Source organism: Myotis yumanensis, unplaced genomic scaffold (genome assembly GCF_028538775.1).
Source record: "Myotis yumanensis isolate MYYU_CA2020_CCGP unplaced genomic scaffold, mMyoYum1.0.hap1 SCAF_2, whole genome shotgun sequence".
Taxonomy (NCBI): Eukaryota; Metazoa; Chordata; class Mammalia; order Chiroptera; family Vespertilionidae; genus Myotis; species Myotis yumanensis.
In genome coordinates, this window is record NW_027223753.1 from 24,784,982 (window position 1) to 24,808,708 (window position 23,727).

A 23,727-nucleotide genomic window follows, 5' to 3' on the forward strand; every position below is an offset into this window, starting at 1 on the left:
TTAAAATCTAGAGGCGAAGAAGAGGCAGAAGAAGGGTCAGTGTAGAAGATAGCAACGTTCTGTCTTGATGGAGCCCAGAGTGATCTCTAATTATCAAAGCCTGTCCTTACAATAACATCTCTTACGTCTAATGAATTGATCATGAGCATAATAATTCTTGCTGCTGGTTCTGTGTCAAATGTGTTCAATGCCTTTTTTGTTTAATCCTTACTACAAACCCATAAGATGGCTATTGTCATCTATTTCCTTCTTTTCTCCACATTCTGGATTTTAAAAGGGTCGTTCATGTATTCATTGAATTTGGTTAAAGTTATTTTTAATCAAAGTAATATTGCATGTAGCATTAAAAGCCAAATGGTACTACGAGACTTTACAATAAAAAGAGAAACTCCCTGCCTCTCTCCACAATTCCTGAGTTTCATCGCCCAGAGCTGCCCACTTCCAGCACTTCTGGTGGTGCCTCCTGGTAGTTTCTCACACTTACTGACCGTGGTACTGAGTCCACTGCCCCTTTAACTCTGGTCTGCCCCTGACAATGGCTAGTTGTGGAGTCTCTGAAGGCACAAGGTGGGTTTTCATTAGTGGGGTACTTTCCTGCTCCCACTGTGCTCTACAAGCCTCAGGCATGGTCAGCTGGGGTCATGAGGCCACTAATATATATGACACAGTCCATAAACAACTCAGCTAACATTTACTGTGCCGGGTTCAGGAGACAGTATTGCACAGTGATTCAGGTCACAGGCAGAGGTAGGCTCGAACCCCAGCCCAGTCTCTTTCTACCTCTCTCAGCCTTTTCTCCACCAGAATGGCAGTACCCATGATACAAGATTGGTGGGAGGATGGGGGTGTGGTTGTGGGTAATCAAGGATCCTAACACAGGGCTTCTGCTCCCTTCCATCAGGACTGAGAAACCATATCTGGAAGAGCTCTTGAGTGAGGGGTGGAATTTGAACAGGAAGGAAAAAGAAAGTTTATTAGGAAAAAGAGACGAGTTGAAGTGTAGACTTACAGGCAGAAATGAACCGAGTGCTTGAGGAACAGTGAAAGGAGACTGATGGAACTTGAATGTTGGGCTCTTTTTAGATGTAGGAGATCATGTCAGACGGTAGCTGAGAAAAGTCCTGCCAAGGCAGACCACAGAGCATTACTGTAGGATGGGCGGGGGAGGAATGAGGCGGTGTGCGAGGAGCACTCATCTGTGAGCAGCAGGCAACGCGGATTGGATTGGGCTGGGGGCGGGGCTCAAGTGTGGTGTAATGTAACCAAGCTTTGCCACAGTGGGGTAAGGGGGGGATCTCTCAACACAGTGAAAAAGAAGAGAATAAACTCTGAGCAGATGTGGGAGACATTCTTGGCTGTTTACCCAACTCACACGTATTTCCTCCCTTTTGATTTCATTCACCCTTCTCTGAATGGCCTTGACAAGGGATTGGCTTAAGCACCAGCATATGACACAATTCTAGCCAATCAGAAGTGATGGGAAATCAGCTGAGATCTCCTTTAAAAGGATTATAAGACAGCCATTTCCTCTTCTACATCTGGATATTGTCAGGTAGGACCTTTTCCATTCTTTTTTAAAAAATATATATGTTATTGATTTTTTACAGAGAGAAAGGAAGAGGGATAGAGAGTTAGAAACATTGATGAGAAACATCGATCAGCTGTCTCCTGCACACCCTCTACTGGGGTTGTGCCTGCAACCAAGGTACATGCCCTTGACCGGAATCAAACCTGGGACCTTTCAGTCCACAGGCTGACGCTCTATCCACTGAGCCAAACCAGCCAGGACTGCTTCCATTCTTTTCAACCATTTGGGAAGGCCGAAGAAACCATAGACAAGATTATCTGATGCCCCAGTGCCTTTGAACCTCTGGATTAACCATCTCGAAAACCAGCTACTTAAAGACTCCTCCAAATGTAGAGTAATAAGCCTCCTGTACTTTAAGTCCTAAAATGTGGTCTGAGACCACCAGAAGCACACGCACGAGGTCCTATCAGAAATGCAGACTCTCATCCTGGCTGGGTGCTCAGTTAGAGTATTGTCCTGATACACCAAAGTTGTGGGTCCGATCTCCAGTCAGGACACATACAAGAATCAACCAATGGCTCTAGTCCAGTGATGGCAAACCTATGACACGTGCACTCATTTTTTTGGTTGATTTTTCTTTGTTAAATGGCATTTAAATATATAAAATAAATATCAAAAATATAAATCTTGCCAGAACCGGTTTGGCTCAGTGTCGGCCTGCGGACTCAAGGGTCCCAGGTTCGATTCCGGTCAAAGGCATGTACCTTGGTTGCAGGCACATCCCCAGTGGGGGGCGTGCAGGAGGAGGCTGATCAATGTTTCTCTCTCATCGATGTTTCTAACGCTCTATCCCTCTCCCTTCCTCTCTGTAGAAAATCAATAAAACATATTATATATATATATATATATATATATATATATATATATATATATATAAATCTTTGTTTTACTATGGTTGCAAAGATAAAAAAATTTCTATATGTGACACGGCACCAGAGTTAAGTTAGGGTTTTTCAAAATGCTGACACGCCAAGCTCAAAAGGTTCGCCATCAGTGCTCTAGTCAGTTTTGCTCAGTAGATAGAGCATCGGCCCATGGACTGAAGGGTCCCAGGTTCAATTCTGATCAAGGGCAGGCTCCATCCCTGGCCCTGGTTGGGAAACATGCGGGAGGCACCAATCCATGTGTTGCTCTCACATCAATGTTTCTCTCTCTGTGTTTCTCCCACTCCCTTCCACTCTCTAAAAATCAATGGAAAAATATTCCCGGGTGATGATTAACAACAACAACAGCACCAACAAATAATCAACCAATGAATGCATAAATTAGTGGAACAAAAAATCGATGTCTAGCCGTAGCCGGTTTGGCTCAGTGGATAGAGCGTCGGCCTTCGAACTGAAAGGTCCCAGGTTCAATTCCGGTCAAGGTCACATGCCCAGGTTGTGGGCTCTATCCTCAGTGGGGGACTTGCAGGAGGCAGCCGATCCATGATTTTCTCTTACCATGGATGTTTCTATCTCTCTCTCCCTCTTCCTTCCTCTCTGAAATCAATAATATATATATCGATGTCTATGCACTCTGGCCTACCATTGGGCCACCTGCACTATGACATGCTACATTTCCATAGTGAGTGAGCCTATTTGAATCAGGTCTGCTATTTGGAGCTGAGAGCATTCTACTTAATTCATATGTACTACCATGAATTCTCTCATATTCACTTTTCTGGGCTCCAGACCTACCCACATTTCCCAGTCTTGTGCCTCCTCTTCCTGGCTTTCCTACCATTCATTTACTTAAGAAAGAAGAATCAGGTGCATACTTTCATGCCAAGCTCTGTTTTAGACACTACAGATAGAGCAACTGATGAAAGACAGGTGCTACCGTACGGACCAGTGAAGAAGCAGACAATGAACAAAACTATTTTCTGAATGAATAAAATAATGAATAATGCAGAGTAGGAACTCAACCTGTGTGGGCTGAAAGAGTTATCTTTGTCTATAGAACATCACAGCAGAGTCTGGTTCAACAAACAGCCCTGGGAAGTGAGGAGCAGACCCTCTTCTTGCAGCCCTAGAAATCTAAAAAGGAAAATACAACCTGGCCTGCCCCTGGAGCTCAGAGTCCAGGTGAACCGTGGAGGTACTGAGTGCTAATTCTGCCAGGCCCCGTGAACGTGCTCCACGTAACCCTCTCATTTAGTCCTCACCATTCCAGGAGACTGTGCAAGGGCAGAGGATGGCTCCGGACACAGAGGGCCTGAGACTCGGCAGCCTGGATAGTGAGAAAGCTCTGGTGAGCTCTGACCCTTGGTTAGACCTGCTCCATGTGACCTTGTGCAGTCCCGGTCTCCCTCGTCCTGCGGTGCTCTAGCGCCTGGGTGGTGTCTGACTCTGGGGTCGCCCCCCCCCCCCCGGGGGCTGCCTGGGTGTGTGGGAGGGGGATCTGGGGCAACGCGGGAGGTCGCTGAGATCAGTAGGGAGGGGGCCGGTGAAGTCAGTAGGGTGATCAGTGGGAAGGAGACCGCTGGAGAGGGACGACCATAGACACCCACTTTCTTCCCCACACGGCCCTCTGCTCCCACGCCCTTCAGCGCCGCCGCCAGGCGGGCCTTCTCCTGGGCTCCAGGAGGGCATCTCTTTTCCCCACCGGGCGCCCCGCCCCGCTGCCCCAGGCTGAAAGGCGACACATCCTCTGCGGGTCACTCGGCTGGATTTGGCCCGGGGCTCGCGTTCGGCCACTTTCCTTCTCTCCTCCGCGGCCACTCCCCCTCGCCTCGGGACCACTTGGTCTGCGCCGCCTGCATTGTCTGTGTGCCGGGCCCGCCCGCACTGCGGGGAGAGGCGGGAGCCGCCCACACCGCGCCCGGCGCTTCGCGTCGCCGTCTCCCTGGGACGCGCGGGGCTGCGCGGCGCGCGGGAGCCGGGCGGGCGGCCATGGCGCGGCGCGCCGGGAGGTAACCCGCCGGCCGCCGGGAGCGCAGGGCGGCCATGGCCCGGCGGCGCCGCCGCGCCTGCATCGCGCTGTTCCTGGTGCTGCTCTTCGCCTTCGGCACCCTCATGGGCCTGCGCACGCTCAAGGCTCCGGACGGACTCCCGGCTCTGGGCCCGGGCCTGGAGCTGGCGTCCTTGGAGCGACGCCCGGAGGGGGGCCCCCAGCCCGCCGCCCGGGCCCCAGCCGCCCCCGCCGCGCCGCCACCCCCGCCGCCACCGCCCCGCACCGCGGGTCCGGGTGGTCCCCCGGAACCGGCCCCCGCAGAGGCCGAGCCCGTCCCCGCGCAGAGTCTGCGGGTCTACTCGGACCTGCACGCCTTCTACTACTCGTGGTACGGGAGCCCGCGGCGCGAGGGCCACTACATTCACTGGGACCACGTCATGGTGCCGCACTGGGACCCCAAGATCTCGGCCAGCTACCCCCGCGGCCGCCATAGTCCCCCTGACGACTTGGGCTCCAGCTTCTACCCGGAGCTGGGGCCCTACAGCTCCCGGGACCCCGACGTGCTGCGGGAGCACATGACCCAGCTTAAGGAAGCCGCCATCGGTGAGCCCTCCCCACCTCCTCCCCACGCGTCCCAGTCCCCCAGCCTCACCCTCTTCCTTCCTCCACCGCAGCTCCACGTGGTCCAGTCACCCGGCCTTTGGCCCCACTCGCCCTTTAGCCTGGCCTCATACCCCTTCCGCACTTTCTATCATTCACACGCACCCACCTCTGCCTTCTGACCCCCAGCTATTCAGGGCCCTTTCTTAGGGCAGACCTGCTGGCAGAGCCTGTGGAAGGCGGTTGGGCCAGAGCTGTGCCAGGTACGACCTTCATGTCTGTTGGATTTCTAGGTTTGGGTAAGTGAAGCCTGGGTATCCGAAAACGGATAATCCGCAGGAGTCCTGCATTCAGAGTAGCGCCTGGCGTGGCCGCTGCCTTCATACCAGCTCCAGGGGAGAGCAGCAGCCCTCCCTGCGCCTGCTGGCTGCGGGAAGGACAGTTTGTCCAGGTGCATGATGGGCCCTGCTCTGCAGCATGGAGTCCGGGATCTTCCTTTAAAGTACTCTGCTTGAGAGGAGGTCCGGTAGCCTCCTGGAGGCAGGCTGGGCGGGAGGCTCACCTGTTTCAGATTTTGTCATTGACTTCCGCTGGATTTTACAGCCCATTTCAACTTATCTGGAAACGGTGAGTGAGTGAGGGAAAACCCTGAATGCCAGAGACACTGGGGGAGGTGTTCACAGATATATAACACAACGCCTGTCCCTCGGATTTTACAGTCTAGAGTGGCAGACAGGCTACAAATGCTATTTCCCACCAGAAGAATCAGATGACCTCTCGTTTCAGGGCTCTTCTCCCTTCGGGACCCAAGAGGTGCCCCTCTCTTCCTGGGATAGGACTGTGCCTTCCGGGTGGGTGTGGCATTGTCCACCCATTTCCCTTTGTTCTACTTGCTAATATCAGCAAAAGCCGGGACCCTACCCAGGCTTTTCTCAGGATCCTGCCAGGCCTGATGCGTTCAGCTCGCCCCGGACGCTGCACTTCAGCACCGTGGGTGCGGACAGCTCCAGGACCCAGGCTACGGAATCTGATCTGCAGGAAGTGAACCTGGCAGGAGTCTTGCTCTAAGGCAGCGGTTCTTAACCTGTGGGTCGCGACCCCTTTGGGGGTCGAACAACCCTTTCACAGGGATCGCCTAAGACCATCGGAAAACACATATATAATTACATATTGTTTTTGTAATTAATCACTATGCTTTAATTATGTTCAATTTGTAACAATGAAATTGGGGGTCACCACAACATGAGGAACCGATTAACCCCTTGCAGTCCAATTTTATTTTTGGAATTCAAACAGTCTGGTCCAAATTAATTGACGGGATTGAATGTTGAACTGGTTTGCAGTGTCTCAGCCTCGACGTTGGACCTGCTCCTAGTGCCTGGTCTGTCGAGTCAGCCTCCACGTTGGACCGAAAAAGGTTAAAGGGTCGCGGCATTAGGAAGGTTGAGAACCGCTGCTTAAGGTTTCATTCAGAAACCATTTTGCAGTTGGAGGTGGTCTGCGAGGAAACAAATCTCTGGTGTGGGGATGCTGTGTGTCTCTGAAGTAGCTTGTGTTGTGTTTCAGGCGTCCTGGTCCTGTCCTGGTATCCACCTGGCATGGCTGATGATAATGGGGAACCCTCTGATGACCTGGTGCCCGCCATTCTGGACACCGCCCATCAGTACAACATCCAGGTGAGTCTTCAAGAAGAGATCAAGTGCCCTCTGGCCCATTCTGGAGATGTTCCCTCTTCTGCCCATAGGGATAGTGCCTCCACCCAAGTTCTTGGCATGAGCCCGGCTATGGCAAATAAGTAGCAAGTGTGGTGTTGGGGGTGGGGTTCTAATAAATACTGCCTGTGTCACTCAGATTTTCAGTTCTGAAAAAAAGTTGGGAAAACTAAATATAGGAGAAATGAGAGACTAAATATCAAAATAATAGAGTTTAAGTTGGAGACCCTGACGCTGGAGAGGGCAGGCAAGAACCAAATGGGCCCACAAATAATTCCAGCCTCAGCTTCCTTCTGGGAGGCAGTGCTGGGCCTCAGGGAGCAGAGCACACCTGTTCTCAGCAGGTAGGCTTGCTTTCAAGAGGAATGAGGGAGCTGAGCTTAGCATATCCGGTTATTTTCCCCAAATGTACCAATTAAATAAGTCATTCTCCTCTCCTGTGAACAACGATGAAGAGCCTCACTCCCATTCCTGAGCCCATCACCAACATGCATAATAGGTCATAGCACATTTCCCATTGACATAGCTTCAGTATAATTCTTCCCACAGTTTTAGGTATCAAATGCCAATCACTTGAACTGGCAGATAAGTTGAAACCTATTAGCCATCCTGCCACAGCCCAACAGAATGACTCTCCCCCTCCCCCCAAAAAAGTGATGCCCAGATGTGGGAGGTGGGCAAACTTCTTGCCCCTCTTTCTTGGCCCTGGGAGCAGTGGCTGTTTTATGTCTATAGTGCCCACCATTGCCGGGCCCTCTCCTGAACTGAACTCAGCCTCTCCTCTAGGCCATCGTTGAGCATCAGCCTTATAGGTTGTGACCCCTGGACAGATAATCACGTGACCAGTATCTCCTATCTGTGGCAGGTGGCCTTCCACATCCAACCCTACAAGGGCCGGGATGACATCACACTGCATGACAACATCAAGTTCATCATTGACACGTAAGGCTGCTCTGGGGCATGGACTTTGGTGGGGATCAAAATAGGAGTAAGTATAGGTTTGGAGGGGCAGGTCAAGAGACACACGGGCAGAATGCCTGTGTCCCCAGCAGTTATTTTATAGTAAGAAAGTATTGGGTTTTAGAATCAGCAACCTAGGTTTGAATTTTGATTCTGCAGCCTCCAATCTGTAACAAAGGCAAGCCTCTTTTTTAAAAAAATGTATTAATTTCAGAGAGGAAGGGAGAGGGAGAGATAGAAACATCAATGAGAGAGAATCATCAATTGGCTGCCTCCTGTATGCCCCATACTGGGGATTGAGCCCGCAACCTGGGCATGTGCCCTGACTGGCTATCGAACCATGACTTCCTGGTTTATAGGTTGATGCTCAATCACTGAGCCACATGGCAAGCCTCTTAATGTGTGAGTCTTGTGAGAGTTACACGAGTTAATATATGTGAAAATGGCTTGTACAGTGCTTGCACATCATTCATTCAAAAACATTTATTGAGTGCCTTGAGTTGTCTAGGCACTGTCCTAAGTCCATTGTAGGGTAGTAGATAGGACTAGCAAAGTTTGCATTCTAGTGTATGTAGTGGATGCAGTGAACAGAGAGTAGTTACACACGCAAAAATCAAATAGTGATTCATACTATGGAAGAGTAATAATAAAAGATAAAGCAGGGTGTTGTGTTTGCTAAAGTGTGTCCAAAAAATATTTTAGAATGGGTGGTCAAGTGAGCTCTCTGAGGAAATGACCTGTGGGCTGACACCTAAATGAAGAGGCAGCTCTGCGAAGATCCGGGACAGGCAGAAATTCCAGGCAGAGGGCTGTCAGATCCAAAGGTCATAGTTTGGGACAGGTTTACTGCTAGAAAGGCCAGTGTTGCCAGAGTGTAGAGGTAGATGGGATAATAGCAGGAATGGAAGTGGGCGGGGCCAGATCAAGTAGGTGGGGCCTGGCGGGTTTTGGAGCAATCAGATCTGATTTAGACTTTAAAAAGAACTGATTATAAGGAGGTAGAATTGGGAGCCTGCAGTCCAGATGAAAGGTGTGTGGCTTGGCCTGGGGCAGGGAGGTTAGGCTTGACTAAAAGAATGACAGGCTGGGGAGAGGAGGGAGGGAGCTAGTCCTTGCTTAGAGGCATGACAATTCAATTATGGAGATTATGGAGACTGGCTGGATCCAAAATTGTGCTTGGGCATCCGGAAAGCTCTCGTCCATGGCTGGTGACACAGCAGTGCTGGCTTCTGCCACCCGAGGCTGCCACTCAGGTGCTTCTTCCTCTGCTCCTTAGGTATGGCTCCCATGGTGCGTTTTACCGCTATAAGAACAGCATGGGAAAGAGCCTCCCACTCTTTTATATCTACGACTCATACCTGACAACCCCCGAGGCCTGGGCCCATCTCCTGACACCAAATGGGCTGCACTCAATCCGCAACACCCCCTATGATGGGGTCTTCATTGCGCTGCTGGTGGAGGAGGGCCACACCCATGACATCCTGGCCGCCGGATTTGATGGCATGTACACCTACTTTGCCTCCAATGGTTTCTCCTTCGGCTCTTCCCATCAGAACTGGAAAGCTGTGAAGAACTTTTGTGATGCCAACAACCTCATGTTCATTCCCAGTGTGGGGCCTGGGTACATTGACACTAGCATCCGGCCCTGGAATAACCACAACACGCGGAACAGGGTCAATGGCAAGTACTATGAGACAGCCCTGCAGGCAGCCCTGACAGTGAGGCCCGAGATCGTCTCCATCACCTCTTTCAATGAGTGGCACGAGGGCACCCAGATTGAGAAGGCCATTCCCAAGAAGACGCCAACTCGTCTGTACTTGGACTACCTGCCTCATCAGCCCAGCCTGTACCTGGAGCTGACTCGCCGCTGGGCGGAGCACTTCATCAAAGAGAAGGAGCAGTGGCTGATGTGAGGGGCCTGCAAACAGGGCCTGAGGTGCTGATGTCCCCGCCTCACTGGAATACTGTCTCCATGTGGGGCTCAGCCGAGGGTGTAGGCACTCGCCGTCTCCTTATCAGCAGCTGGTGCCTCTGGGTGGGCCATCAGGCCTGGGCCCATGTAGGAACAGAGCCTGTTCCTCAGGCAAGTGGTGCTGGGTTGCTCTGCAGCGACAGGAAACTGGGCAGTGCTGCACAGGGAACTGTAGAGGCTGGCAGGTGACTGGACGTAGCCCAGGGAAGCTTCACATCCTCAGTGAGACACTGAAATAATCCCTCTGGCTTTGAACCCAGCAGGTTGCTGTGGTGTGGTGGAGTCGCCAAGCCACTGCTCTAGGAAGGGTGTCGGGGTTCTGGGCTAGCATGCACCCTGCTCCCTTCTGCCACCCCTGCCCTCTCTTCAGGCCTCCTTCCCACATTGACCATCTTGTCCAAGTTAGGGAACCACACTTGAGACTTTCTAAAAGGGAAATTCTAGGTTTAAGCTATTTCCAATAGATTCCTGAACCCAATTTTCAGGAAATAATCCTGGGCACTCACACATTAATTCAACACAGACTAACACCACTTTACTACCAGGAGCAAATGACCAGAAACGGTTCATCTTCCTTACAGGACCCAGCTTCCCTCATTTGGTATGGCCTTGTAGCTGGTGCAGAAGCACAGCTATAGGTTTTACTTTTGCAGTTTTACCCACTGCTGGGCGTTCTGTTTTCCCTAAGAAAATACCTCTGTGCTCAATCCTCCATTTTCCCAGATGAACATTTAGCTTCAGGGAGAGGACTAGGACTTCCCCCTCCCTTTAGCTGCCTAAACGGAATGAGGCCCATTCACTAGAGCCATTTTCAGTGCTACTGTGATTTGTATTATTAAACAATGTGGTCTTCTCAAGTAAGCATTCCTCTTGCTCTCTTCAAGACTTCACAAATTCTGGCCCTGTAGTCAGATTTGGAGACTGACATGAGGGATGACTAGTGTTAGCACAGTGAAGAGGGAGGCTGCTTAAGAAATTAGCAAGATTGCTAGAGGGAATATTTAACAAACCATTGGTTCTTTACAAATAAACTAATGTGCTAACTGCAAAGACACTCAAAGCAGGCCCTGGGACACCTTTTTAGCAAATTATTAGGATCTACTTGAAAATACAGTGGGGCCTTGACTTACGAGTGTCCCGACTAACGAGTTTTTCGAGATACGGAGCCGTCTCTTGGCCGATTTTTTGAGTTGTGAGCTAAAATTCGGGTTACGAGCCAGCTTCAGATACCCCACCACTAGTTGGCGCAGCGAACGTCACAGTGAACGCCACATCAGCCCAGCATCACGTGTCTCACTTGTTCACTTTTTGATTTGACATACGAGTAATTTGTGTTATGAGCTCCGTCACGGAACGAATTAAACTCGTAAGTCAAGGCCCCACTGTATGTACATTGCAAACCACTATATTGAGAAGTTTATGGGCTCAAGAGTGAATCCCAGTTCTGGGAACTGGGATGCAAGGCAGAGGGGAGGTAGTGGGCCCTACTGGGTACCACAAGGACTCCCAGTTGCAGTGAGGTAACTGATACTAAACCCCACTGATGGACGGGGTAGGCCTGGTCACCTGCTTGTGACTTAGTTGGGGAAACCAAGGCAAGCAGGGACAGGTGAAAAGGGCTGGATGGGGTGACCTGTAATTTACAGAAGGGGTAACACTGAGGCCTCATTTCACAAATATACAATTTGAAAAATACCAAAAGCATGGCAGTGCTCCAGGGGATGGGGGTAGTAATTCTCACATCACTGATGGCAACCGGATTCAGTTCTCGAAGGCTAATCTGTATCAAGAGCCATAAAAATGTTCATATACTTTGACCCAGTAATCCTACCCCAAGGAAATAATTCAAAGAAGAAAAACAAACCATTTTCAAAGATGTCTAATAGAGGCATTATTTCCTATGAAAGAAAAAGTTCAAATGCCCAATAATAACTATGTTTAATACATGGTATACATATGAATGCAGATAAAGGCTGCTGAGTGGACACTAGGTTTAAATAATGGTATCATTATAATGTATTTTATGAATAAGAAAAAAGGCACTGTCTGAAGAGATTTATTTTCCTATACTCTTTAATTTGGATCCCCCACCCCACTCCCTGCCAACCGAGCTGACTTCCCACCATTAGTAGAAAGCGACGACCCTCTGCCAGGCAATGCAGCATGCCGCACCACCAGTCCCTGGTTCAGAGGAAAGTGTGTTTGGCCTGTTACTCTACAGTCTTTATGCTAACCTGGTTCCAGCTTCAGGAGCACAAAACTCAAGCCTTTGGTCACTTGAGTCCTTTAAACAGCACCAACTGGCACTCTAGCTTATTTGGACCTTAAATGCCACCAACTCTCACTAGATTCCAAATGTTATTTAAATTATATATCAAGAATTTTTTAAAAAAAGGAGAGGGAAAGAAGAAGCTTATTAGTATAAGAGCATCCTAGGAATGTTCTTAAAGTCTCTATTCAGCTTTAGGCTGACATATGAAATTATAGACAATAAATATAGCCCCTTCCCCAGGTGTGAAGCTAAACCAGCTTCTTCTGGGGCCTGGTTACAGTGCTCATAAAGATAAACTGCCTTCAAAGTCAGACTACTGACGCTGTGGCCCCAGTGGCCTCTCAAGTGAGGCCTTGCCATCCACTGGTAGACAAGAAACGTAGTGTCCAGCATCAGTCCCTGGGCACTCCTGCCTCTCAAGTCTCAGCAGGATCCCTGTGAGGGAGCAGCCCGTACTTCCTCTGGAGGACATCCGTAGTGTTTTCCAGGGCACTGAGGAGGAAATGAGGACAGTTAAGAATCTGACTTCTCAAAGCCCACCTGAGTCCAGTGATCAGGGAGCTCTAACTCTCTGGTCTTACTGCACTCTGTTCATCAAACCCTTGAAGAATCCTTTCAAATCCTGAAAGAAACAGCAACCACCAGCAAACTTAGTCTCACTCCACCCACCACTTCTCCAAAATAAAGGTTGTCAGGGCAAGAGAGTGTGACAACCTGTATTTTGTCAAGGCCATTTTTGCATTCCCAACCTCCCTCAAATTCTGTCCCCACAGCATAGGAGACAGACTCACCAGCCTGCACGAATGATGCCAAACTTTCCAGGCACAGACAAGTCAACCACAGTTGAGCCGAGGCGACACTTGGGGCTCTTGCCATCCCCAATTGGCCCCCCATCGATTACCAAGGACAGCTGAGGCCAGAGGTCCTGGAACTCCTAAGAAGAGGGAGCGGAAGAGCATGGACACTAACCCCATGCAATGTTGTCACAATGCAGGCAGGGTTCACAAGACAAAGGCTACACAATCCCAAACCAGGAGGCACATTCCTATAAGAGGGGAAGGAACCTCAATTAATTAAGGTCAGCTATGCTAAGGACACTACATCCTATGAGGTTTGAGGTCCCCTCCCCCACATCAGCACCCCAAGTAACATCTATCTAGAGCTCAAAGAGTATCTTGCTGTTCCAGGAAGAAATTCTATACATCATTTCTGTTGGGGAGTTGTAAGCACAATGACTGGAAGCCCAAAGGGATGGGCTCTACCCTGGACTTTCCTCCAAATCTCGCTATGACCGCATTCAAATTACTTTATCTACAGCTGTAAAATAAGGGAGCTGGACAGATGCTCCCTAAGGGTCCCTCCAGCTCTAGCACTCCGATCTGGGATCTCAGGGGAACTGTGGATCATAGTACGGAGAGGAAACGGGGTGGACTCTGTAAGTGCATGCCACCAACATTCAATCCTTGGGCTATGGGAAGGGTACTCCCTTAGCTACAGCATCGCCCACTCCTCCTCATCGCTGCCCTCACCCCTTATGAAGATGGGCCTGGGAATTGGGAATGGGGGAATACAGTTGGATAGGTCAACTGTTTCCTGAGTAGGCAGGAATACCTCCCACCATCCCCGTCCCCACCGCCTTGAGTATGGCCACCAGGACCAAGTAAAAGCCTGCAGTCTGGGAATAAGAAGGGATGCTGAGCTCTCACTTTCCCAGGCCCCTGAACCCACTCTCTAGGTCTGGGCATGGAAAACCACATCCCTTTGCTATGTTCTGCGTTTAAGTTCAGTAAGAAGAAAACAGTGGTAAGTTGAATTTCTCTGTGTCCTCATTTGTTCCAAGCTATGCAGCTAACACAGGATTAGAATGATCCTTTGACCTGGCTCATGGCAGAGGTAAGAGTCAGGAGTCCCTGGGCCAAGTGATTTAACTTTTTGGAGCCTTAACTTCCTTTATAGCACTGTTGTAAAGACTTACTGCCTTATTCTCCAATAACTGCTACCCCTGCAAGGGGAAAAACAATATACTTATCATGTTTCTTATTAAAAAGACTAGAGGCCCAGTGCATGAAATTCCTGCATGGGTAGAGTCCCTAGGGCCTTCCTTGTTCTGCACCGCCCCCTGGTGGTCAGTGCACCTCATAGCGAGCGGTCAAATTTCTGGTTGGTCAAACTCCCAAGGGGACGATTTGCATATTAGCCTTTTATTATATAGGATAGAAAGAAAACACTCATCATCCCTCCCATGCCCCCTTCTCAAGCTTTGTAATAAAACCTTTCCAAGATTCTTTACCTTGGATTTCCCCCAACTCAACCCCTGCCAACTGGGCAGACTTCCCATCATTAAACTCTCCTGTCGGGCAATTCCAGCAAACCACCAACCCCACTGGTTCAAAGAAAACTGTGTTAGGCCTGATGACATTTGGGGGATGGAACGACAACTAGGTAACTCTCACCTCCACATTCAGAGAACTGGGCTGGGAGCTGAGGTTGGCACTGGTGAGAGCAAGTGGCCCCCCAAACATCTGGGCCAAGTCCTGCATGAAGGCATGGTCAGGAATCCGGATGCCTACAAGCTATGAAGCAGGGAGAAAGGGGGCCATGAGAAAGGATGGAAGGAGTGGGTTACGAGTCCAGCCTGGGTCCGTGTGAAAGCCCAATGGGAGGGAGACACGAGAGAAAATCCGACTCACGGGAGTGAAGGGGTTCAGGTCCTTGTTGAGCTCCTCCGAGCGTTCCATCACCAGGGTCACTGGTCCTGGTAACAGGTCTCTCAGGAGCCCCTCGGGTACGTTCACATGACAGTACCTGGGAAACAAAGGGGCACAGCTCTACCCAAGAATGAAGGGCACTGCTGGTCCCGGTCCAGACTCTAGGCAGATCCAGAAGAGGGGGCCCTCGGGGCTACAGCGGGACCCATGCGTCTTCCCTCTTCACCCACGAGCCTGAGCAGAAGCCTGGGCTCCGGAGAAGCACCCCAAGCTTGGGGCCCACACGCCTCCCGTCTCCGAAACTACAACGGCTGCGCGGCTATCCCGTCCGCGTTTTATTTCCTCTTCAAAGCCCTCCCGGCTAAATTAAGCTACTGTTTCCTTTTCCTTTTCCCTTTAACCGTGGGCGTTCCCCGCCCCGCCCCCATTAATCACAGAAACGCCAGACAAGGGGCCTGGCCGGCCTGGTTCGTGGCGGCGCCGCAGTCTCTCGCCGAGGGCCTGGCCGACGTAAAGTGGCCGACACACACATTTCCAGTTCCGGATTCCTGGGCGAGCCGGCAGGCCCCTCCCGCTCCCGGCGCCTCAGTCTCCCAAGCCTGTCACCGGAAGCCCCTCCCGCGGAGCCGCCCCCAGCGGGGCCGGGCCGGGCCCGGGAAGCTTTACCTGTAGACGTCGACCACGCGGCCCAGGCACACGGCCAGCGGCTTGGCCTCGTTGCGGCCCTTGAGGCGGTACACGGCGTCCAGTGCCGCCGAGCAGCTCGCCGAGCACGCCAGGCCGTACAGCGTATCGGTGGGGACGGCCACCACGGCGCCGGAGCGCAGCTCGCCCACGGCCGCCCGCAGCGCCTCGGTCCAACCGGCGCGCTCCGGGCTTGCGGCCCGCACGGCCCCGTTCCCCGGGAGCCGTAACAGCCGGGCCCCCGGCGCCGCCCGAGCGGGGCCCGGAGGGCGGAGGAGGCGGCCCTTGCGGGCGGAGCCCGCCGGCCCCTCACTCAATCCCACGCTGGCAGCCACCGCGGCCCTCAGTCCCCTGCACGGACGCGCCGGAGACATCCGTCCAGGCCCGCTTCCGGGAGGAAGTGACGCACCCAGCCAGCTTCCGGCCCGGGAGGCTCGGCCCCACCTCCGCGCCGAGCAACTTAAAGGGACCACGACCCCCAGGAGGATTGAAGGAGACCGGTGGGGACGGGGCGGGGCGCAGCTTTGCGGAACCTGAGCGCAGCGCTGGGGAGGGGGCGGCCGAAAGGGGGGCGGTGGTCGGGCCGCGCAGGCGGAGATGGAATGGGGCCCCGGCTCAGACTGGTCACGGGGGTGAGAGGGGGCCCGTCGGGGCGGGGGGAACGGGCTCGGACCCCGCGCCAGCGCCGGCCCTGACGGCCTGTCTCGCTCTCTCGGGCAGGGAGGCTGCCGGCGTGGACCGTGGGAAGGCGGGGCTGGGGCTCGGCGGGAGGCCACCCCCGCAGCCGCCTCGGGATGAACGCGCCCAGCAGCTGCTGGACGCGGTGGAGCAGCGGCAGCGGCAGCTCCTGGACACCATCGCCGCCTGCGAGGAGATGCTGCGGCAGCTGGGCCGCCGGCGCCCGGAGCCGGCGGGTGGCGGGGTCAGTGCCTTCCGGCCGGGCCTGGGAGGTGGGGACTGTCCACTGGCTAGATTAGCTGAGCCCCAGCTGCCCCTGAGAGGGAACGTGTCCCCGCTGCTGTACCTCCCACTTTTCATCTGGGTGAGAGGCTCTGAAAAAGTTCAGTGCTGTCCAGATGCCAAGGAGCCAGATCCTTGCGGCCTAATCCGGGGCCTTGCCTCCCAACCTCACTTTTTTCCTTCCTGTTCCTACCAGAATGTCTCATCCAAACCCGGGGCGCCCCCCCAGCCAGCTGTCTGCGCCAGAGGCGGTTTCCCAAAGGATGCTGGCGATGGAGCTGCGGAACCCTGACCGAGCCCGTGGCCCTGAGCTCTCTCCCTCCGGGGGGCTGGCTGGTGGCTGGACTCTGAACAACTGCCTTCAGTAACGGACCAGTCTTCACTGGCAGCGGCTGGAACTTGGCCCTCAGCCTGGGGTGGCAGCTGCTAGCGGCTGGGTTCACTCCTTCCAGGCTGATGCAGTGCTGAGCTCTGAAATGTAGCAGAGGAACACCCAGCCTGATGACCGGAGGTGGGCAGGCCGGCAGTGCTCGCCAGAGTGGTCTGGCCTGCTTCCGGGGATCCAGGTGGTGTTAATGTCCATTTCATGCTTTGGGGGCCCCAAGTCCCACACAACACTTTCAGCAGAGCCTTGATTAAAAGGAAGCCTGCAGACTCTCCTGGTGCCTGGCCTTTCCTTTCTGTCCCATCTCTAAGACTCTGATGCTGGGGAGGGAGGAAGTGGTTGAAAGCTGGCAGGGTTGGGAAGAAATACCACAGATAACTACCAGATTTAAATAAGCATTTAATTAGGTTCTCATTAGTATTTAATATTGCTTTTTCAATTCCAAAAAGTTAAATTTTCACTTCTTAGCAGATATTTTAAAGTACAATATTAAGTTTATACAAAATGAGCAATTAAGCAAACACCATTATTTCACATTCTTCAAAAATACAAATTCATATTTACTCTTTTTTGGGTTTGGAGGTTTCTTCCTTTGGAAGTACTGAACCTGTAACGTTTTCATATCGCTCAGTGAAAGTCTGTTGTTCCCATGTTTCACACTTAAATGAATTTGATAGGCTTTACATAATCCAAATAAAACTACTGGGCTTTAGAGAACTGTCACCAAGACCTTCAGCCAATGACTAGTGTATGTCCAAAAAAAAGGCTCCCGTGGGTCTTGCCTTTCCGGCCAGAAGATCTGAGCCAGAGATTCAGCAAAACCAAGTTTCCAGCCACCTCCCCTAAACTGGGACTAGGAGTTCACAGGGAAAGGAAACAACCACCTTGAACTCTGACCCCCGCCCCCACATTCACCAAAAACAACAAAGGACTAGAGTCAAACATCGCCCTAGGGGAGGCCTGAGGACACAGGGGAGAGGGCAAGAGAGGCCTCTGACTTGGCACCACCGTGAGGATAACAAGGATATTGCAAAAAACAACCCTGGGTTTTGGTGAAAAAAAGGTTTTATGAAAAACTTTCCCATAAGAAAAAGAGTAGAAACTGCATTGAGCTGAGGAAGTGACACTACATTATCACCCAATTTTTGGCCCAGCAGGCACACCACCAAAAGGGCAGTGTGTGGTTTTAAACTTTGCATCCAGTAAAAAAGGCTGTACTATGTACACATTAACATAAAGATCCAGTTTAATTTGCATTTTCAGTGCAGACTGAGAAGCCCTCGAACAGGCTTAACAGTGAGAAATGCCCAAACAGTGGTCATCAGCTTCCCCAAAGGGCATGAGAAGAAACACAGGACCCTTTCTCTCTTCCCCAAGTCTGTCCCAGAGGAAACAGCCTAACTGGTTACCAATCAGAAATATGCATAATTCCGTTTTCTTGCCTCCTCCCTCCCAGTATTAAGGAATGAACAATTCTGATCTATGTCACAGCAATGTCATTTGCATATGGGATCTATGGAAATCTTTCTGCTTTGGCTGAAGTATTTTCAAACTTTTCCATTGTATAGTAGCCTGAGAATGAAGATAAAATTGGGTGGTAGGGGAAACAAGAGAGGAGTGAGGGGGAAGGGAAAAAGTTGATAAAGCAAATTATAACAGCTTTGTTTATTGGATTTAGTGAAGGCTGGAGGCCTTTTTGCTTAAAGAGCCAATAGGGGTAGCATGGGAGCGGTAAGGAAATGGCTCATGTTGCCTCCCCACCTCTAACACCTCCCCAAACATATTTCTGATTGGTGATTAGGAAAACTGAAAAGTCTAGCAATATTGTTGAAAGTTCCACAAATCAATGGTTCGGTGATTCTGGAGAAGTCTTTTAAGATTAAGGACAATGGACGTGATTACAAATATAAAAGTCTAGAAGGTGCCAGGTTTCTACCTAGGAACATCCCGTTCCTTCCTTTCAGACATCACTTTGTAATGGTGAAGGGGGGAAAGATGGCAAGGGTGCAAGAAGTGATGCAAAAGGGCCTCAACAGTCAGCAGAAAACAGGACCCGCAGCAGTTCTTTAGAGAGCCTGAGGGGGCGCCCTCAGGCACACAGGGAAGGCTTGCATAGATTGAGCAGTTGCTGAGAATCCGTAATAGTGTTTCCCTACAGACAGCCTCCTGGTACAGAGTTGATGGAGCAGAAAATTCGGCCAGGCCAGGGCCACATGGGACAACGACCATCAAGCTACACATATTGCACCAAGGTAAGTGCTTTTCTTTTCACACCTCAATTTAACTTTTTATTCTAAGCAAAAAATAAAACTTTGTGGAAAGCACACACACACACACACAAAAGAAATTGCAGCAATTGGGTTAAAGATAAAATAACCTAAAGTGCTTTTTATTTTATTATTTCTTTAATATACCAATATGAGGTTCTGCAAACTCGTCCCTCTGGACACATTCAGCATTATACAAAGTCTCTCAGGAAACCCGCCCACCCTCCATTAGCCCCATCAGTCCACTGCCTTGACACTCTCCAAGCTACTGACTCTCCCAGAGGTGGTAAACACAAGTCCCTTGCTTCTACCCAGAGAGGTCTTCACACATGAAGGCCCCTCCTAGGCTTTGTACCAAGATCTCCTTCTAAAAGGATAGGGGGCAGGGGATTCAATAAATGACACTAACTCCTGCCACCAAACTGGTGATGTCCCCATGAGGCTGACCAGACCCGACAGGAAAGGCAGGGCCACTTTCCCTCAATGCCTGGGAAGGGCCAAATTCACTAAGGCAGTTTGGTGGTGCCAGCCAAAGTTTCCTCCCACCTCCTGAGCCCATGTATTCCAATTCCTGATGCTGACTAGCACCCTGTATCCGAGCAGTATGACTAGAGATGCTAGCAGGAACTGGAAGTATAAATCTACAGGGTGGGAATGGTTAAGGTTACCATGGGAAGAAAAAGGCTTGGTTTCACCTGGTAGAAGTCTGCAGACCTTCTCTAACCTTTCCCTTGGTTCACTCCAGGTTTGGGAAACCACACTCTCCATGAAGGCTCTGTCTGGATCCACTTTAGCCAGCGGCCCACTCTTCTCCAAGGTCGTTGGCACTAAAGGTCAGGTTTACAGAGGAGGTGGGGAGGGAGAGCGCTGGAGGAGGAAGGAAAGACTGCCTATCCTGGGGAATAAACCTGCTCTTCTTTGCAGCCACTCACTGACATTTTAAGCACGCTCATGATTTTCCAAAAGCTGATTGGGTTTGATAGTTGCCCTCGTAATCTCGAATCATCCTCAGAAGGCAGATACTGCAACTAGAAAATCTGTCAACCTAAACACTATTTTAAGATGCTTCTTCATCACCCCCAATCTTTGGAGAGCAGACAAGCCATTGACCTGGGGAGGCTCAACAAGTTAGCACAGGCCTGGCTACCAGAAAGAAGCAACATTTAAACCATGGACACTTCCAGCGGCTTTTCCTGGGCTCCCGTATCCCACCTGCTCCCAGGGAACTGAGTCCCAGGTGACTCCAGGGATGTGGGAAGAGGTCATTCCTGCCCTCCGACGCCAATTACCTTTGGGATCATATTGTGCTGGTCTCTCGCAGAAGAGGTAGAGAAAACACAGTGTCCTACCTCAAAGCTTCCTATGGTGCCTGGTCCACAGAGCCAAGGACAAGCCATGCTCAGCAGCTGGTTTTCCAGGACCCACTCACTGTGGTACTAGAAGATTCCTCCTGACTTATCAACTTCTGCTGAGGTCAGTGGTCCCAGAACCCACCAGCCTCTTGGGGAGGAGAGTGCAGAAGGTTAAAAGGAAACCCATTCTCCTGCCTAGACTCCTGGAATGAGAAGCCAGCAGCTGCTTGTGGCTAAGCCCACCTCTCATTGCAGTGACAACGTTCACCACCACTGCCCTCTTGTCCAAGTCTGTCCCTGAACATCCTGTTAAAGGCTGGGCTTCTGGCTCCCCTAATGATCTGCTCCGGATACTGTCTTGGCTGGCCGTGAGCACGGCTCAGAGACAGGAGAGTGGCAAATGCAGCTCTTTTTACATTAGGGAGTGGGAAAAGGAAGGCAAGATTATGGCTCCTTTCTGCCCGACATCATTGACCCAGAAGAGCAGCCCTGTTTGCTCGAGGCGGGGAAGAGGCCTAGTCTATAGACGCGGGGCCATGCCCAGCTTCTGAGCTCAGTGAGCTTGGTGAGTGCTTATGACTACATTGATATAGCCAGTTGAGAGAAACTTTCCATTTTAGTGTGGGCTGTATTTTATGTTTTATGTTTAGAGGCATGACTTGGAGCCAAAGGCAGATAGATGGTTGTAATTCTATACACAAATCAAAAAACAATTCTTTCCTATAACACAACTTAATGAAACATTCCAAATGAGATAACTTATTGCAACATTTCAGGCTTTTTGGTGGAAGGGGAATTTTTTTGTTTGTTTTACCCTGAGTAGAAGATCATCGTTTTGTGTTTTTTGTTTATTTTTTGTTTTTGTTTAGAAATCATGTGACTAAGCTGAGCAAGTCACATCCTTCTTTGCACTGTACTAGGCTGTATGCAAAATCCAGAGGGGTGAGAGGTGGAGATGGGAGGGGCAACCAAAGCCTGGCTAGAACCTGGAACCAGGATACCTGGCCTGCCAATTACATGCCACCTTAAGAAACCTCCCTCAGCGATACACCTTCTGATAAGCAAAATGCAGCTCTTCTGCTCCGAGGAAGAGAAATACCAGTAAAGGAAGGCAGAGCACCGACCAGCAACTGGCCATACACCCACATGTCCACTCCAGGACAAAACAGGGATGTTCCCCAAGAAAAATTCGCTGTGATCTGCAAACCCTGGCAACCAACTGAGAGACAGAACCAGGAAGGCAAAGACTGTGATCACATTGCTAGAGCCTGCTCTGCACACACGCCATTGGCAGATAGCAAACAGCTCGCACGGGGCCGCAGAACCAGATCCTCCCTACAGCTTCGGGCCAGGCTTTTAGCTGCCCATCTGTGCTGCAGCTGGATGCAGACGCCTGCCACAGTCACTCTGAGCTCCACTGACACAACTGCAAACAGCAAAACCATCTCACCCAATTTCTGTCCGGCTCACAGCTGTCTGACCTGCCTTTGTCACTTCCCTCTCTGATGGAATGAGGGTCTGGCCTTTGGAGCAAGCTTCAGCCTCAGGCTCAAAAGACGCACAGGGAGGAGCAACACCTGACACACTGAATTCCACTGTCCAGACCACAAGGCCCCAGTGCAAGTGATGGGCAACATCAGATTGATGGAAACCACACCCTTTCACTTGGAATTTTTATGCATACGAGTAACCTTAATTTCCAAGTTCACATGACAATAAGCAAAAGTGACATACAGTGCAGCCAAACAGTTCATTTATAACTTAGCTTTTTTTTTTGTTTTGTTGTTTTTTTTTTTCCCAAAGATCAGTTCCTTAAAATGGATGCTCCTGGGATATGAATAAAGAAAATATATCCGAAATGTGAGGATTTCAAATAGATTTCTTCATCCTTCAAATTACCAATCCCATGATGGTAGACATCACACCTGTGTGTGCTTCCTGCTCGCCCTCTCTTCCCGGAGGGGAGCACAGGTGGCCTTTCACTTGGAGAAGCTGCTGGTCAGGCCCAGCTCCTCCTCCCCCTGCAGTAGTGCTTCAATGGGAATCAGATTGGACGGCGTGTCCAGGTTCGGGAGGGACAGAAACTCTGACACATCCATGGCACTTAACGTTCCTGTCTGAGGGTCTGGAGGAGTCCCTGCTTGTCTGCTTTGCTCACAGGAAGAGGGGATGGCGGAGGAGGATGACAGGGGGACAGGGGGTGAGGAGAAAGTCTGTGGTGGTAGCTTCCGGCTGGGCCCCTCAGGAGGCTGGGGGCTTGGCTCTGGAGGGGGTGGGGAGGAACAGCCCTTTCTCCTGCCAGCCGCCCGCTCCTTAGCAGAGTCCCGGCATGCGCACTGACACTGACACGCCTCTTCTTGCTTGATGATGATCACAGGAACACTGAGGCCAATCTGCTGTACAGAGCTCCCTGTGAGAGAGGTGAGAGAGACTGCTCTTCAAGTGGCTGCAGGGCACAGGGGGATCTAGACTAGGTGAGGGCTGCGTGCCATGGAGGCGGGAATGGTGATGGAGAGGGTGGATGCCACGCACACCATCGAGATGTGCCCCGTATTTCCAGCCATCCTCTCCCCTGCACCCTCCATGCCAGCCAGGGAGGTGGATGCCTCCCTTTTCCTGACATGTTTTATTTTTGTTTTGTTTTTTACCTCTGAGCCTATGGGTGCTTCCCGTGGCCTAAACTCCCAGGCTGTTCTTCTGGAGAACTTACTCTTCTTATCTCTGAAGGCCCAGCTCACTCCCCTCTCCCCTCTGATGCCTCCAGGCAGTGTTTCCAGCAGGCTTACACCTAGGGCTGGCCCAAGGCAGCTGCCTGGCACTGTGCAGAGCTCCTGGATTCCTCCCACATCTAGCATCTTTGTCCCTTTGTCCACACTGTATGGGACTGTTCACTCCGCCTACCCGAGGCTCCTTCAGGACATTTCACTCATCTTTGTAGCCGTCTCTGACACACGGCGGGCGTCCGTAAAACCTCCTCCTACACAGCCAGAGTGTGTGCACACTCTGAACTCAGATGGGCTGTGTGTGTCTCAAGAGCTCTAGAGACCAAGGGGCAGGAGAGCAGAGTGGGAGCCAGGAGGCCTGATAACTCGTGCTCTGGCTCTGCCACAAACTCATTTGTGACTCTGGGGGAGTCATTTAATATTTCAGGGCCTCAGTTTCTTAATCCATAACATAGAGTTTGAAAAAAAGGACCTTTTAGTTCTATACAGTCTCTGACCCAGATGCTATTTCTTCATTACTGTAATTAGGAAAGAGTCCAGTGAATTAACAACTGCCCTCTTTAGCATTAACTGTGATTCAAACTTTTTTTTTGGCTACATTTGAAAGCTGTATCTGAAAGGGAAAGAACTGTTACTAGTTTTAAAAAAATGGCAAAAAAATGGCAATGTT

General features: G+C 51.1%; 4 protein-coding genes across 7 annotated transcripts in view; 2 read left to right on the plus strand and 2 right to left on the minus strand.

The window, feature by feature from the left end:
- The first annotated feature begins 4,515 nt into the window (after nt 1–4,515).
- MANEAL (mannosidase endo-alpha like) lies at nt 4,516–12,967 on the plus strand. Of its 2 annotated transcripts, XM_070404756.1 has the most exons (4): nt 4,516–5,065; nt 6,629–6,738; nt 7,640–7,716; nt 9,011–12,967. In XM_070404756.1, the coding sequence occupies exons 1-4, from the start codon at nt 4,516–4,518 to the stop codon at nt 9,645–9,647; spliced, it is 1,374 nt and encodes a 457-aa protein (XP_070260857.1). In that variant the 3' UTR covers nt 9,648–12,967. The 2 variants fall into 2 exon arrangements, with proteins under 2 accessions (XP_070260857.1, XP_070260858.1); XM_070404757.1 differs by lacking the exons at nt 4,516–5,065; nt 7,640–7,716 and having other exon boundaries at nt 6,467–6,738.
- Nucleotides 11,628–15,774, minus strand: YRDC (yrdC N6-threonylcarbamoyltransferase domain containing). Its single transcript, XM_070404758.1, has 5 exons — nt 15,353–15,774; nt 14,669–14,783; nt 14,432–14,551; nt 12,770–12,912; nt 11,628–12,470 (listed from the first exon to the last, which is right to left on the minus strand). Exons 1-5 carry the CDS (start codon nt 15,742–15,744, stop codon nt 12,395–12,397), a joined length of 846 nt encoding a protein of 281 aa, XP_070260859.1. The 5' UTR covers nt 15,745–15,774; the 3' UTR covers nt 11,628–12,394.
- On the plus strand, nt 15,375–16,989 carry CUNH1orf122 (chromosome unknown C1orf122 homolog). Of its 2 annotated transcripts, none has more exons than XM_070404760.1 (3): nt 15,375–15,870; nt 16,091–16,292; nt 16,527–16,989. In XM_070404760.1, the coding sequence occupies exons 2-3, from the start codon at nt 16,245–16,247 to the stop codon at nt 16,620–16,622; spliced, it is 144 nt and encodes a 47-aa protein (XP_070260861.1). In that variant the 5' UTR covers nt 15,375–15,870; nt 16,091–16,244; the 3' UTR covers nt 16,623–16,989. The 2 variants fall into 2 exon arrangements, with proteins under 2 accessions (XP_070260861.1, XP_070260860.1); XM_070404759.1 differs by lacking the exon at nt 15,375–15,870 and adding an exon at nt 15,883–16,002.
- A 112-nt stretch (nt 16,990–17,101) lies between these two features.
- Nucleotides 17,102–23,727, minus strand: part of MTF1 (metal regulatory transcription factor 1) — a 44,883-nt gene continuing 38,257 nt past the window's right edge. For both annotated transcript variants that reach the window (XM_070404763.1, XM_070404761.1), the window contains exon 11: nt 17,102–22,744. In XM_070404763.1, the coding sequence (XP_070260864.1) occupies nt 22,314–22,744 (431 nt within the window). In that variant the 3' untranslated portion in view covers nt 17,102–22,313. The remainder of the gene's footprint in view (nt 22,745–23,727) is intronic.